Source organism: Cynara cardunculus, assembly GCF_001531365.2.
Source record: "Cynara cardunculus var. scolymus isolate 2C chromosome LG 9, CcrdV1, whole genome shotgun sequence".
Classification (NCBI taxonomy): domain Eukaryota; kingdom Viridiplantae; phylum Streptophyta; class Magnoliopsida; order Asterales; family Asteraceae; genus Cynara; species Cynara cardunculus.
Genome location: NC_037536.1, coordinates 14,792,149 through 14,809,146, shown reverse-complemented (window position 1 = coordinate 14,809,146; position 16,998 = coordinate 14,792,149). Strand labels below are relative to the sequence as shown.

The window sequence follows — 16,998 nt, the reverse complement described above, 5'->3', positions numbered from 1 at the left end:
CAGTTAAAATAAGTATTAAATAAGAAAACCCAATTAAGCAGTTGTTACGCTAGCTGAGAAAAGAAAGAAAAATTCATCGTTACAGATAAAGCAACAAAAAATTCGTTACAATTTCTTACGTTTTTTGGGCATTCTTTGTCTGAACGTCTTATTGAAATTCACAATACATGACAAATAATCCTAACAACCATAGATAAATGTACAGTCGTCGATCCTAACATTACCACGCCAATCTTACAGAATCCAACACTGTAAGAACTACCCACTTACGCAATTTCAAAAAGGCATAGGAACAGGAAACACACTCAATTTTCGAACTCATTTGAATCTTGCATGAAATAATTAGATCACAAGGAATCACATGCTTTGAAAAACATCCGTAGGCAATTCCTTATGCTAAAAATTCATAAAAGCTTGTTTAAAGCATCTCCAATGGATTGTTTAGAATGAGGAAAATGGGGATTTTGGGCAGAGCAGTAAGGATGGAGGACGAACTGACAGCGATAAAATCAAGAAGAGCCGGGAATGAAGATGATTGAGCCAATGGCGGCAAGTTGGTAGGAAAAACGACGACCGGAGGAGGGAAGCCGAGAGACCACAGAAGAGGGGAGACATATACATTATTTTCAAAATTTTATGGGGTTTTTAAATTTATATTTTATTCAAATATAAATACATTATCGTTTTCTCAAAACTATGCATAATTGTATTATAAAAACGACGGTGATAAATAATGAAACGAAACACTAAAATGTATTATGCTGCATTGCGCGAGTACGCTTGTAGTCCTGTTAAATACCAACCGCGTGGGATTGAAATCCTCTATTTGTAGGATTTCAACAAAAAACTCTGAGGTCTCGTTTAGTTTACAGGAATATAATGAATTTGAGAGAATTTGGATTTCAAATCTATTCCAATCTCATGTTTGGTTTGTTGGATTGTTCAGATTTAAAATCTTATGATTTAATTGAAATTCTACAAACACAAGATTTTGAATCCTTAGGGAGAGCTCAAGATTTAATGATTTCGTATAATCTATACTATATTATAAAATATTTTACAAAAACTCTTAAAAACCACTTTTTATGCGTAAAATATTGTTTATTAATGCATATTACTTAAAACTCAAGATTACAAGTAGATTGTGCGTAAGTACAACTTATTAAAGCTTCATATTGTATAACTAACTGCATATAAACATAATCAAATACAAGATAAACATTTCATTTTAAATATAAAAWATYTAAAATATAATTAGRAYAATYWTTGARTTCTAACAAAATAYTTAATTATTATCTTTATAAAATATTATATTATTAAACTAAAAATAAATAAAAATGAAAACTTTTAAATAATTGATTTAATATTAACATTGATATAATTTTTTTTTCAAATTTGTATTTTATTCAAAAATAAAATCATTATTGCTTTCTTAAAAACACATAAAATTGTATTATAACATCGACAGAAACAAATAATAAAATTAAAATATGAAAATAGAGATATGTCTCGTTGCATTACGCGAATACTCTTCTAGTTCTATGAAATAAGATTTTAAAAAATGTCAAAAAAAATTTGTTTTGTAATACTCGACTAATAAAAATGTAATTTATTTATTTTTATAATTTTTATAAATTATTTATAAATAATGGAATCCAATTTCATTTCAAATTCTACAAACCAAACACACCAATTATTTCAAATCTATTCCAATGCATTCAATCGAAATCCCAAAAAAAAAAAAACATACAAACCAAACAGATCCTAAAATTTTAAATCCATTTTTTTTCAAACCAAACAATTTCAATTCTAAATCCAATTTTATAAATCGAAATGAACCTAAAAATGAAATTAAACGATTGTCTTTTATTTGCATTTAATTCTGATATATAAATCTTATAAATTTTCATTAATCCATCAACAAATTAATTACGACAATAAATTACTTTGAATATTCCTTTTCAATTTCCAAATATTTTTGGGGAATTTCAAATTAAATATATTTATATGGAAATATACTTATAAATATACGTATTTGTATAATAATAGCGAAAACTATGACAATAATCATAAGGGTGGTGTCTGATTGGTTTAAGTTTGGACTCCACAGCTCAAAAGTGTATGGAGGTCTCAGGTTTGAATCCAATGAGGAATAAAAATCTCTTTGTGGATATGGAGGTTCAAATGCGGTTACTTCGGGCTACCCCCGAAGCGGATGGTCACCCCGAGATCACTCGGCTCATATAGCGGGCTGAATATTCAGGTTAATCAAAAAAAAGAAAAAAAAAACCATGACAACGGTGACGGAAAAGAAAATGTGGAGAAAAGGCGGGAATCGGAATGTAACAGATGAATAGATGTGATGTGATGTTTGGTAAACGGTTGGAAAATTTAAATTTTACTAACAGAGTCTCCAACCGTTTTTTTTCCTTCATAATTTGTCCAAAATGGAAAAGGAAAAAACAGTCTTTTAAAAATTACATCAAACTTTAACAGTTTTTCCATTTCTGATGTTTCAATATTGGGTATGTTATTAAATATCTGTACATTTAATGTTTTAACAAAATTTCAATACCTGATTGGTGTGAACGGTAAAAAAGAATATATTTCTCTCTTTATAGTCATTTGATTTTGGAATGTTAAACAAATCTATAGACTTTTACCCAATATCTTCTATTTTCTCGTTTTTTTAGATTTCAACGTTATCTGTAGGGGTGCTCAAAAACTCGATCAACCCAACTCAACCTGAAGCAACCTGATGTCTCATCGAGTTGTACAATTTTCAAACCGTAGGTAATAGGTTGATATTGAGTTACTATTATTATTATTATTATTATTTTTTTTTATTAACCTGGATATCCAACCCGCTATGCGAGCCGACTAATCCCAGGGCGACCACCTGCTTTAATATTATTTAAACCCAACCCAACTTGAGGAACCCGATATCCATTTATTTCTTGTATTTAATATGGTTGTTGAATTTCTATTAATATATACATTAGACAATTACGCTATCACGTACGTTATTCATATACACATCTTTTCAATCTATTCACATCTCTATATAACTCATTCGTATATATGTTCAGTAACTATAAACATATATACGAAAATTGAGAAAATTAACTGGATGTGATATACGTAAGAAATATGGATAAGTTGTATCAAATGGTTGATGATAAAAAAGAAATTATGAGTATAGAAATAACATATTCAATGTTAGAAAAATATTTTAATGTACCAAAGCATCAACCCGACCAACCCGTACAGGTTGGGTTGGGTTGGGTTAAGTTTTTTCAAACCGCAAGCATTATGTTGGGTTGTTCAAATGTTTTCAACCCGATCAACCCAACCCATGATCACCCCTAGTTATCTGTATTATTAAAACATTTCAACATAATTTCAGAATTCTCTCAGTGTGAACAAAACAAAATATTTCTCAATCTACCAACATCTGATTTTAATATAACGTTTAAAAAACATTAAATATGGTTTTTTTTTCTTCGTACAAGATACGTTTTAATTTAACGTTATCCCCCCCCCCCACACACACACACATATATATATATATATATATATATATATGTGTGTGTATGTATGTATGTATTTATACATCGTTCATGGCATGTGGTCGTATTAGATTTGAGGATAATTGAAGGCCTTCAATACCGTACGATCAATTTATTTGCTTTCGGAGGGTTATAACATAGGAACATACGAAATGTTTATTCCATATCATCAGAAATCGTAACATTTTTCAGGAACGATGAGCATTTATAAAAATCAATAATAAACACTGTACTTATAAAAAACGAGCATAAAAAATCGTATCAAGAAGCAATATCTTGTAAAGCATGCATGACATTCAGTTACGCAAGTTGCCCTAACGAGATATCATCGATAACACAACATATAGGTAGCTTGACGAAACCTACTGAGCTGGTCAATCATAACCCGCATGTTGATTATTCGATACCAGGCGGTTCAAACATCCACGAAACCGTTTTGGGTCTCGATATGTAAACAAGGATAAATGTCTTTCATGAAAACCCAATGAACGCCAAATATGTTAAGTGAGAAAATAAAGTAAACAAAATCTTTGGGTCGTTCTGATGATATATTGCGCGGGGTTACATACGTACATATTACACAAGGACAAAAGTGTCAATAAATGTCTTAGGAAACAAATTTAGCGTTTTTGGAAAGGAAAAAAAAAACAAAAACATCATATTTTTAAAGGATCGTTTGATATCTCTCATCAAATTTGTAAGCATGCTGATCTTCACCGCAGTCTTTTTCAACGTTATTACATTTATTATCACCGTTACGCAAATCTTGGACAATTTTACCCTTAAAAGTAGGTGGTTTTATTGTCGTATTGTAAAAACTTTTGCCCTTATTTGGTATATATATTATTTATAGTGGTTGGATAAACGATACAACGATATATTTTTACAAGATACAATTCACATCGTCCAAAATGAATACAAATGAAAGGACTGTTTGGTATGTGAAGTTTGGAATCCCAATCTATTTTAAAAACAACGTATTTTAACTTGATTCATATTTTGGGTAACGTGCTTTTAAAACTTCAATTTTGGTACATAAGATGTAAAGTTTTAAACATTTAAGTTCCCGAGTAACCAGGGATGGACCTGGTATGGAGCATACGGTGGCACATGCCACTATATTATTCATTTGTTGAAAGGTTAAAAAATGTATGTTCGTGAAAGATGCAACCGTATTAATTTGTTGTGTGCCACCGCATGTATTTTGAAATTACAACGAGAACATGTTTTATTTGATAGAGTTGGTTTGCAAGGCTCTTGTTCCACCCTATAACCAAGTTCAAATAATGTTAGTGTCATTTTCTTAGTTAAATGGTGCCATCATTTGAAAAAAATTATGTATATTTGTTTCTTATAGTCAAGCGGTGTCACTATTTGAAATTTTTTCTTTATATACTTTTCTTACAATAAAATGGTGCAACTGTTTGAAACTTTTTTTGGGTTCGTCTCTGCGAGTAACCGGTTACCATGCTGATGTGCCGAGCGACGTGGTATCCAACTTAGTATAAGATTTTATTTAATTTTAAATTCAAAAGGTAAGTCAAATCACTCGCAACATCAACATGATAACCGGTTAATATTTTAACTTGTTACCCGGATGTTTAAATGTTTAAACTTTACATCTTAGATACCAAAATTGAAGTTTTGAACATAAAATTACAAAAAATAAGTTAAAGTACGTTACTTTTTCATGCAATTTGCCTAGTTTAACAAAAGTAAGAACTTTCCAATATTAAAATGCATAGGAAAAACAATATTCTTTTTTATTGTTTCCATCAATAGAGTTGAATGCATCATCATTTCGTATAAATCTGTTTTAAAAGTTTTGGGGATATCAAATAAATTATAAAATATTCTAATAATATAATTTATACTGAAATCTTAAAAACATCTTCTGCTTATTTGTCAATAGTTTAATGTGCATTTTTAACAGATATGTTATATTTTTTACAAAATAGAGTATTAAAAGTCAAAATCTCTAAATTTATTTACATAAAACTCCAAAAGCTACTTTATTTTAGCAATTCAAAAAGTAATTATATTAAAAAAAATACTCAATTAATTTAATAAAATATTTTTTTTTCTAAATATATATTATAAATATTAAAATAATAATCTATCTCTATTTAGAGATTTTTAGCATACAAGATATAATAACTACCGACACAAAAAATGTGCTTAAATTCCCCCTTTTCTCTCTTTTAACATAGATGTTGGAAATGCTCTAATAAAACTTACTGTTTATTCGATCAACTGTACATAACTATTTAGTAGTAGCTTAATGATATATAAACATGGCTTATTTAATAAGCTTATAGTAGGAGTTTTATGCTTAAAGTCAGGTTTTTTTCTAAACCTGCTATTTCCAATTAAAAAAATACGTTCATTTTATCCATGAGAAAGCTTTTTTAACAAAAACATTTCTAATTCATACAGATATTTTATTCATATAAATTTAATGAAAAATCAACCAAACAATCGTTTAATATGTCTTAAGCAAATATAAATTACTTAAATAAATAATAAAATAAAAGTGGAAAAGTTGTTTTATATTAAATACAATTTAAATTGGTAAATTATTAAATAAAATTGAAAGGTGATATAAATAGAGTATATTTTTGCAGGCTACAAGGGTAAAATGGGAATCACAATAGAAAAGCAAGAACATCACGTGCTCTTATTTCTAATTATGATTTTCATCCGTGACTTGTAAAAAATTACGATTTTCGTCCCTATAGTTTTGGAAATTACGATTTTCATTCATATAATTTATAATTTATTGTTATTTTCATCTTTGATATAATTTATATCTCTGAGTATAAAGAACAAAAAAAGCAAGAACTTGTAAATAAGAAGGACCGAACAACAATAAATTATAAAATATAAGAATGAAAATAACAATTGTTACCAAGTATAAGGACTAAAAATGAAAAATTTAAACTATAAGGATAAAGTTGTAATTTTTGACAAACCACAGGGGAGAAAACGTAATTTACTCAAAAGAAAGAGAGCGAGAAAACGCTCCTCTAAAATTGAAACCAAGGCGCGAAGCATTCGATATCTCCCGCCCCTTCTTCTTTATTTCTTCCTTATTCTCCCTTTGCTTCTTTCTCTCTCTACATCTCTCCAATTTCTCTCTCTAAGAATCCAAACCCTAACTAAAGATGCACGGCCACCAGCCTCATCCCGTCACTCCCGGCGGCGCCACCGCCATATCCGACGCCTTCCTTGCCAAAAGAGGAAAGCGACGTGGAAGCTACAACTGTGGCCGATGTGGACAACCGAAGAAAGGCCATGTATGTCACCTTCCACCTCCATCGATCACTGATTCAAGCTCTGCTGCTGTTACTCCAACTGATTCATCAACTTCCTCCGCGACCACCATTATTCCGGCTTCACCTCCGTTATCTGCGGTCCGTCCGCATCAACGGCAGCAGCCGTACTCGAATCTACGACGAGCGTTGTCGTTTGATGATATTGATGTTCATGAGTTGCCGGAATCTGATGATGAGGGAGGGGAGGAGGAGTATCTCTCGCCGGATGTGGAGTTTAATATTGGATCTGGTGGTTTGCCAGCGAGTTGTTTGTGGGAGGTGTTGAGGAGGTTGCCGCCGCCGTCGTTGTTGTCGGCTGCGAAGGTGTGTAAGGGGTGGCGGGACGTTACGAAACGGCTTTGGCGAGCTGCTGAAGAGCTCCGACTCAAGGTTCCGCCCAGGACTCAAGTCGGATTTGTTGGATCGGTTTTACAGAAATGTCCAGCTCTTGCTAGACTATCACTTACCATGGAAAGGTTCGAAAATATCAGATCTGGGGTTTTTGCCATCCGGCCACCGTTATTAAGTTTGATACGGCATTTCACAGACCAATTAAAGATATTTAACAAATATTCTTAAAAATTATTATAAACCTAAGAAGGAACAATCAATGGATATGAAATGCATAACTAAAATTAAAAATTTTCGTGACATTCTCTTGAATCGATACATTACAACATTTAGATTTTGCAGTTAAAATGAAAGTCTGAAGAAAAATGGTAATTTGATTAATTTATTTGTGTGGCAATTTCTATAATGCAGTGATATGGATTCAACTATGCTGGCCTGCATTGCATTTGCCTGCCCGAATCTTGAGTCTCTGGAGATCTTCACATGTGAAGGCTCATTTAATCGCATTACTGGGTATCCTTTCAACCTATTTTTTTGGATATCATTATTGTGCAAAAATGCATTATTGTTGAGTTCAAGTATGGAAGCTCTGATGGGTTTTTTTGGCAATTCTGCACTTGCAACTTCGCATTGCACTTGGATCCCTGATTAAGACAATTTTTTGCCCCAAAATGTGATTTTTGTTTATATATATGATTTTAGGTTTTTCTTCCCCAGAATGTGATTTTGTTTAAATTTATGATTTTAGGGATGAATTGGGCCGTTTTGTTGCTGATAAGCGCTGTCTCACAACTCTTAAGATGGAGGGGTGTTCTAACCTTGGGGGCTTTGCTCTCTGTTCCAACACACTCTCCACACTTTGGCTTTCAGATCTTCATTCACTTTCAAAGATGGTATGTGTCTTTGAAATTGCTCTTAGTTATTGCACGCTTGATGTTACCTGACTATGATCTTTGTAATAACATTCATTTTTTTAGCGATACTTAACTTTTACCTCCTTTTTGTCTCAACTAGGTTTTCAATTGCCCCAATTTAAATGAGATATCCCTTGATTTTTCTTGCCAAGCGAACGATGGCACTGATCTTACTGCTATGATGGATGGCCTTGGAAGAAGCTGTCCTAGATTAAAAAATATCCACATTTCTTCTCTTCAACTTTCCCATTCTGTTGTGCTTTCTCTCACTGCTGCTAATTTAAGGTATGGCTAAGTGCTTTATTGCTATCAGATTTGCTGGTAGTCTCCAAACTGAAGTATCATTATGTGCTAATAAAGTGATATTATTAGTTGCACTTATAACAAGAAGTTAAGGGAACATTCAAGAGAAAATGACCTAATACTTGCCCAAATTTGCATTTTAGGGGATTGCGTATGCTATCGCTTGTACTGGGATCAGAAATAACTGATGCATCGGTTGTAGCAATTTCTAAAAGCTACTCGAACTTGGAATTGCTTGATCTCAGTGGGTAAGTCTTGCTGCTAGTTTTTATTTGGTATAATTATTCATATTTTTATACCTTTTCAAGAGTGTATGCAGATCATTGTCCATATTTATTTTTTCGGACTACCCTTTTGTGACCTTTTTGCGAAGAAAATTTTGACCATTTGAATGAGATAATGACTTGCAGTCTGTGTCTGTATTCTTCATTCACTGATGATGTCTGTTAATTACAGGTCTAGCATAAGTGACAGTGGTATTGGGATGATATGCAATGTATTCCCAGAGACTCTAACAAGACTCCTACTTGCTCTATGTCCTAATATCACATCAAGTAATTTTCTTAGTCTAGAATCTGAGACATGCTGTATAAGCATCATTTTTGTTTTGGTCCCAAATAACCTTTGCTTCTGTTCTTTATGATCAGGTGGTATCCAATTTGCCACAGCCCAATTGCCTCTTTTGGAACTTATGGACTGTGGGATGACAATATGTGAATCAGATGCACAATATCCAACCCATGACGGGAATGGTGGTTCTGAACTACAAAGATCACCAAACAGCAAGCTGCATCTTATATATCAGAAGTTGTTTATAAAGCATGCTCGGTTGAAAAAGCTAAGCCTTTGGGGTTGTTCCAGCCTTGATGTAAGATTCTAAATAGTTTCTTCTTCCAATTGTACATATGGGTTGAAACTTGTTCTGAGCTTACAATTATCTTTTGCAGTCCTTGTATCTAAATTGCCCAAATCTCAATGATCTGAACCTAAACTCTTGTAAAAATCTCCTTCCAGGTAATTTTTTTTGATGCTCGACCACATGATGTTGATATAATTCAATAACTATCTATATCTTTTCTGTTGACTGACTTTTAATCGTCTAATCCCACAGAAAAATTAGTCCTGCAATGCCCTAAGCTGGAAAGTGTGCATGCTATTGGTTGCCAAGATATATTAATCCAAGCAGTTCAAACTCAGGTGAACTAACCTTTATACTTTTTTTAAATATGACTTAAATTTTCTTTTGGTGTATGGATCGTTCTATTTTTTGACAATTCTTTAATCATTTTCTCTGTTGCAAATTCTGTTATTTTTTGTTATGCTAACAAGCTGACCGGACTAATGCCATTTTCCATATAGTTCATCCATGAAACAAGATTGCTGTTTTACTTTCAAGATGAAAGCTATAACTTTTCAAATCAAAAGCGATGTGGGCTTTGATTACAAACTATCTCCCTAACATCTTATCTGTATTTACAGAACGATTTATGTGTCAATTTCTTTAAAAAATTTAAGCATTAGTCTGTTTGAACTGCAAATCAGATTGTAGGAAAACCTTGTGGGCCATCTTTCCTGGCTAATAAATGTCAGGCCTTGAGCTTTTTTCCATATGTTGCCAGTCTGAGTCTTCTCAAGGCCACCGCTGGTTTTTCTGATCCCCATGAGATTAGTTGATGTGCTTGCAAGTTGGCCTGGATACCTACTGTTACTAAAAGAAAGTCAGATTGTAGGAGTAGAATCAGCAAAGATAATATGTTAAATGCTATTGCCTTAACACCTTTAAATGCCTCTGCTGCTGTCTTACTTCATTGTTATGATACCTTTTGACAAGCTGGAGATTATTTTCTAGTTATTTGTGTATTGTGGTCGGTTTCTTCTTAAAGTCTTGCAGTACTTTTGGTTAACGCTGAACTAGTGTATTTTTCTCAGGTCTCCAGTGAACCTGCTCCTATAGAAAACCGTTATTCTTGTAAAAGGATGGCTGATGGTTCTAAGAGAGTTGGAATTCCATTTTCCTTTAGCCAACAGGTAAGCTACAATGCATATCAATGTTAACCCTTCTGTATTCCTTGAATTTTTCATGGGCATAAGGTCTTGTATTTGTAATTCATGGAAACATCCAGGTAGAGGTCAGGTCTGCATACATCACACCCTCCCCTGACCCCACCTCTGGGTGGAACATAGTGGGTTTGTGTGGTTTGGTTTAATGTCTTCTATCTGAAACACTTGAGGTACAACAATTTTGATCATATAATCAAAATGAAAAGCATATGATTTCTGTGAGAATGGAACCTCTGGTTTATTTTCCAACAGAGCCCTTGAGAGAAGTGAGGCACCAACTAATATTAATATATAGGAAAAATGGTCCAAGTTTAGCCGATACAAGACTCTAACATGCCCCCTCCACCAGAGGCGAGATGGACACAAATTATCCTAGAGTGTTGAAAGGTGGCTTGATTGGTTAGGGGGCCAGGCAGTACAGATTGTCTCAGTGTCGAGTCCCTAGAGCCCCTTGTACCATGTGAGAATATGTGGAACCCCTAGATTACTTTCTAAAAGAGCCTTTGAGAAAGAGGAGGCACCAACATATATTTAACTTCCATAAAAAATCTTCAATAAGTTAGAAACTTTATGAACCAATATTAACCACTCATATTTAACTTCCATAATAATTTTATTAGTTATCTTTATTATATTATCAACCGTTTCCTAAACAAGCTTATGTTGGTTCACTAATGAAAGCGAATTTTTCTAGGAAACAATTGGTAACATATTTAAGGAAGTTAAAAATGTATGGTCTATATTGGTTCATAGAGTTTCAAACTTGTTGGCGGCTAGCTGATGTAGGGCTTGACAATTCCAAAAATAGAATATGATTGCGTATATGTTTATTGGAGCAAATTGGCCTTCTTTAGGTAACAAATCCGATCTCTTATACTTTGTTTTGTTTTTGCTTCAGTCACCCGATGAGAAAATGAGTTGGAAGGTTCGAAAGCGGAGGTGCACCGTGCTTGTAGAATGATACCAAATTATTGATTCATGGGCAACAAACAGATGGGATTAATGTATGATAAAACTGCATATCAGTAATGAAGTTGGTGATTACAAAAAAAACTAATTCTATTTCACATTTTCCATGGGTCAAAACAATGCTTTTCCCATGTGATCACAATAAAAGATGCAACTATGATTGCTCCAAAACTGCAATGCGTCATATGTATAAACCTTTTAATCTTCTTAACCTGGATCTTGCATTCAGCCATTTATTGCTCCAAGGCTTTTGAATTTATTTGTCTCTCAAGTGATTTGAATCTTATGAGATGTTGGTTTTTAGCCTTTGTCACTCATGCAACCATGTTGTTAAACTTGGACCATTTCCTTATTTGTATATGTTCTGAATGCAATGGTCATGAATTCTTGACAATATCGAGTTGGAAGAACCAGCCCATCTAATGCCTATAAAAAGTAACCTATCTAATAGTATTTAACATTCAAAAGATTGCTTCTTTTTATCCTTTAGGGATTTTGGAGGGTAATTTGATGAAGTTTCGTAGAACTTTGTATGGTATTAGAGCCAATGTGTGCTACCTCACTACCTAAAAACTCAAAGCCTTGGGATAATTTGCATTTGTCTACCTTCTTCACTAATCTAGTTCCCTCTTGACATTGAGATAATTTATGTTCATCTAGCCATAGACTTAGAAATGCACAAAAGAGCCTAAGCATAGTCCGAGCCTCAAAGTATAACAAGGCCAAATTTTTTGGTGCATGCGTAGACCTAGGTCTGATTTAAAAAAGTCTGACTTGAAAATAAATGAAAAAGTGTGACCTAGTCTGATCTAGGCCTAAAAAACCCGAGTCTTTTTCTGAATTTATTGAAAACGGTCTTGAAAGGTTCAGTCCAAGCTTGAAAAATCCCAAGCTTTGTGCATCTGGCAGGAGGGATATGTTAGAGTTCTACATCGTTTGTACTTGGATGAAAAAAGAGTTTGTGCTATTATGTAAAACACGTTTCCTGTATTGGTCTCAGTGTCGATATGGATGGGTAAATTGTAGCATCTTAAGGTATGATGAAGAGGGTCGGATTTGAAGTTGAATTTTGGTTATGGAAATTCGATTCGGGTTTTTATGTGTATGATTTAGCGATGTTGGTGGGAAGTTGATGAACTATTGACTCTAGTTTAACAATGAAGTTGGTAGTGTTGGCCTTTGTCTTGTGGTGGTTGTCTTTTAGCTTTAGCTTTATGGTGTGCATGAGAGAGGCCAATATAATATTCAATATGAACATAGATAGGTGAAGGAGGGACAATTTTTAAAAAACAAAAAAACAAAACTTAACTTTCATTGATTTTTAATGGAATTACAACTTATTCATTTAGTTATACATGATTGTTTGATAGTGATTTAATAATATAGGAAGTGAATTATTCAGTAAAGGACCGTTTGGTTCGCGGAATTCAAAAGAATTTGATGAAATTGGAATTCTAATTCTTTTGACCAAATTCTAATTTCTTTGTTTGGTTCATTTCTTGAAATGGATTGAATCCTTCAAATTCTATTGGATTCCACAAATTAGTTAATCATCATTCATTGACATAATAGAAGGAACTGAATTCCATCACCATCCACCACGACCATGCTACTATTGTTCATCATGCCCCACTCCTAACCTCCACCCCTAACCCTCCACTACCACCACACCACTACTGTCGTCGCCACCCACTCTACCCCACCACTAACCACCATGCCATTACTGTTGTCATCACCACCCACCCCCTGGTCACTCACTGCACATCCCTACTATGACCATCCTATTATCTTTATTGTCACGCCCTTAACCTAATCCCCACCACCACATCATTATTGTTGTTGTCACAACTGCCACTCACTCCCATCTTACCATACCCCAACCCACCACTGACCACCATGCCACTACTGTCGTCGTCAAACCCACCCATTCCCAGCCACTCGACCACTATCCCACCACTTTCATCATCACATCCACCACCCGCCCAACCATCCCACCCCGCCCCTAACCTAACCCCCACCTTCACACTACTATTGTCGTCTTCACAACTGCCACTCACCTGGTCCCCACCCCTACTCTAACCTACCATGCCACTATTGTTGTCGTCATATCCAGCCACTCCCAACCCCCAACCACCCGACCACTATCCCAACATTATCATCGTCACAACTACCACTCTACCGTCCTGCTCCATCTCACCTTACACTACTCTAACCCACCACTAACCACCATACTACCACTGTAGTAATCACAACTACCACCACCTACACCGCCTCGCCGCACCTCCACCGCCCCACCTGCCTGGTAGGGGTGGGACGAGATGATAGTTGTGACGACGACAATAGTGACATTGTAGTTGGTAAATTGGTATGGTGTGGGCGGGGAGATGGGTGGGATTGTCCAAACAAAGACGGTAAACGATCCTTAAATTGGATATATGAGGGCCCAACGGCCCAGCCCATTACCAGACTATTTAAAGCCCTATTTCAGATTTCGCGCCCAAATAGCCACCAGCCCCTTTCATTACCGCTCAAAATCCATTGCGTATCGGCGATCAGGCGATGGAGATTTCTTCGATCGTCTTCCTTACAGGTCTGTTTCTCTATCTCAATCCGTTTCTCATGTGTGCATATGTGTGTGTGAGTGTGTGTATTTATGGTGTTTCAAGGTATTGTTAGTAGAATTATAGCTGTATGAAGTCCTCTGACCTCTGTTGATTGTTTTCGTTTGAATTTGTTGATAATGGTTTTGGATTGTTGTATTCTATTATTTAAGTCTGCTGCTAGTTTCTCTATTTGATGTTAATTTCGTTTCTGGTTATTCTTTCTGTTGTTCGAATTTGGCATGATACCGAACCAGATCTTCTGGATAGAGTTGGGAATCGTGAGGGATGGAGAAGTTGAGGGAGGGAAGATTGTGGTGGTTTCACTCTGACAAAAATGGCTTTACAAGAAGGGGTTTAATAGAATACTTCATAATACTTATTGAACTTAGGATCACAGGAACAAGCTATAAAAACGTTCTTTCTAAAAGCGTTACAATAGGTTTATAAGATGTTTTTAGGTATTTTGACAAGTTTTTTTATGACTTTTTAAAAAATAAATCGTTCTGTTAGCTATTTTAAAAGACATTTTTTATAGGAATATGACACTTTTTTAAACAGTGTCATATTAAATAGTTAATAAGAACTTTATTTTAAAATCGTCCTAAAAATCTTGTTAATACTTCTAAAAGTGTTATATAAACTTATTGTAACCCTTTTAGATATGACATTTTTATGGTTTCGTCTTATAAATCTAAGTTGTATAAGAATTCTTTTAGAACGTTTCTACATTTTAGGCCTCCTATAAAGTCAATTTTGTTTAATGTATGGTTATGTTCATAAAAAAATGACTTTATACTTATGGGTCCATGGATTTAGTAAAAATCTTGTTTAAGGTGACATACCTTAAAGACACAAGACTAAGGTAGCAACTAAGGGGTCGTTTACCCAATGCTCACCAAGTAAGCGCTTACCGGGTCACTTATCTTAGCGAGTGAACATGACAAAAACCGAGAATCTTACCCTGTAAATAAGGATGATGACGCTTATCTGATTAACGGTGCTTTGATCTTAATCTACTTGTAGAGATGGTAAGTTGCTTATGAAATATCGATTGAGACATACCGTTGGAGACATATACGTACCTTAAGGGTTTTAGGTGAACCCTGTCGTAATATTCATAGAGTCATACCGGCAAAAATCCAACAACAGAAATTCGAGCAACAAAAAGAATATCCAGAAACAAGATTAACATCAAATAGACATAGTAGCAGAAAACCTAAATTAACATCTCATCATAAGGTCATGGATTTAATTAAGATTTTATTTAAGGTTATATATGTAAATTTCCAAGTCTGGAGAAGGATAGAAGTGTAACGATTGAGGAGTACGTGTGATGAGTTATTTTGGTTAGACATGACCTCTTACAGGAGCTATTGGAGACGCACAACTGACGTAGCAAACTAAGAGTGCGGTTTTCTTAAATTATTTATGCTTTTCTTGTATGTGTTTTTATATGCAGATCATTATCACAATATTATCATATTATTATTGACAAATGACATTGACATAAAAAATCTTTGATGATAATAACAATATTTAAGGGAAAGATAAATTTCAAATAACAGATAATTGTCGATAAATACTAATTTATTTTTCACTTATTCCAATTTTTTATGTTATTAATCAACTTGAAGGTTTTAGAAGTGTTCTTGCATTTTTGGTAAAATATAAGTGTTCTTGTTTGAACTCCCACCTATATATTTGTGTGTGTGTGTGTGTGTGTATATATATATATATATAGAGAGAGAGAGAGATAGAGAGAGAGAAGATCAAATGAGAATAGTATAAAATAAGAGAACAATAAAACGACCAAATAACATATGATTTTACATATAATTATGGAACACGGTCAATGCAAGAGTGAGTGGAAAGGGTCTGATCCGTGACCTTAGGTTGAGGCCAAAGTCCCATGAATTATATGTGATTTTAGTGTAAATTGATATGTGAATCACTAAATTTTGTTTTGATTTTGTTCTCGTTTGATCCTTCATATATATAATATATGCGAGGTTTAAAATACAAATCATACAAACCAATCTTAACAGTTCATCTAGTATAATAACCATCTGATTCTATTATATATATATATATATATATATATATATATATATATCCTAATCTAAAGCCTTAATTATAATGAATGATCTTTATCATCTTCCATATATATCTCAATTATAAGTAATAAATCATAATAATTGTCCATAAATATCTCGATTTTTTCTCTATATAAGTATTGATTATGGTTTGTAAGAATTACATGTTTTAAACATTAAAAAATAATTTTATATTATATTATTAGTTATTACAAATTATCATCATAATTATCATCCATTGATTCACAAGATGAATGGTTGTGATAAGTTTACAAAGTTAATATCATAAATTGATTTACGTTTGTTTTTATTTATATATATATATATATTCAATTTGATTGGATGGAGAAGAAGAGGATCTATTCTTTGGATTCTCCTCATTAATGAAGCTGCATGCATGAATTTCAGCACCATGATGAAAGTATTATTTGTTTCTACATGCATGCAGAAACTATTATTTCATTAATTTGTTTCTAAAATAAAAGATCATATACAGGCGGGTCTATTTTAGACTATGTTTGTCAAACTAGCTGATGTCTGATAAGCTAATTAGTGGTTTATAAGTTAGCTGATAAACAAACAATTTTTGACAAAACTAGCTGATATAAATATAAAATGACCATAAAAGTCATTTTGAAAATTTAACCAATTATAATAGTTTAAAATATAATTGAAAATGTTCTCTACGAATATAATATATTAACTAATACAAACAAGATGTTAAAAAAATTATCAAGGCCGGTCCTGACATTTTGGAGATACTGTGCGGAAATCTAATTTTTTCAGACTTTCATATTTAAGATCTGCTCGAAACTTAGAGG

At 33.5% G+C, this 16,998-nt stretch overlaps 1 protein-coding gene across 1 annotated transcript; it reads left to right on the top strand.

Moving 5' to 3' along the window:
- The first annotated feature begins 6,733 nt into the window (after positions 1-6,733).
- LOC112518543 (F-box/LRR-repeat protein 17) lies at positions 6,734-11,712 on the top strand. Its single transcript, XM_025126275.1, has 11 exons — positions 6,734-7,359; positions 7,646-7,747; positions 7,983-8,127; positions 8,249-8,433; positions 8,595-8,699; positions 8,908-9,005; positions 9,099-9,319; positions 9,399-9,465; positions 9,563-9,648; positions 10,381-10,479; positions 11,411-11,712. The coding sequence occupies exons 1-11, from the start codon at positions 6,734-6,736 to the stop codon at positions 11,471-11,473; spliced, it is 1,797 nt and encodes a 598-aa protein (XP_024982043.1). The 3' UTR covers positions 11,474-11,712.
- Positions 11,713-16,998: the final 5,286 nt, after the last annotated feature.

Coding starts and splice junctions, on each gene's coding strand:
- LOC112518543 (XM_025126275.1), top strand. CDS start 6,734: ATGCACGGCCACCAGCCTCATCCCGTCACTCCCGGCGGCGCCACCGCC. Junction 7,360..7,645: donor CTATCACTTACCATGGAAAG/GTTCGAAAATAT, acceptor TCTATAATGCAG/TGATATGGATTCAACTATGC. Junction 8,700..8,907: donor GAATTGCTTGATCTCAGTGG/GTAAGTCTTGCT, acceptor TGTTAATTACAG/GTCTAGCATAAGTGACAGTG.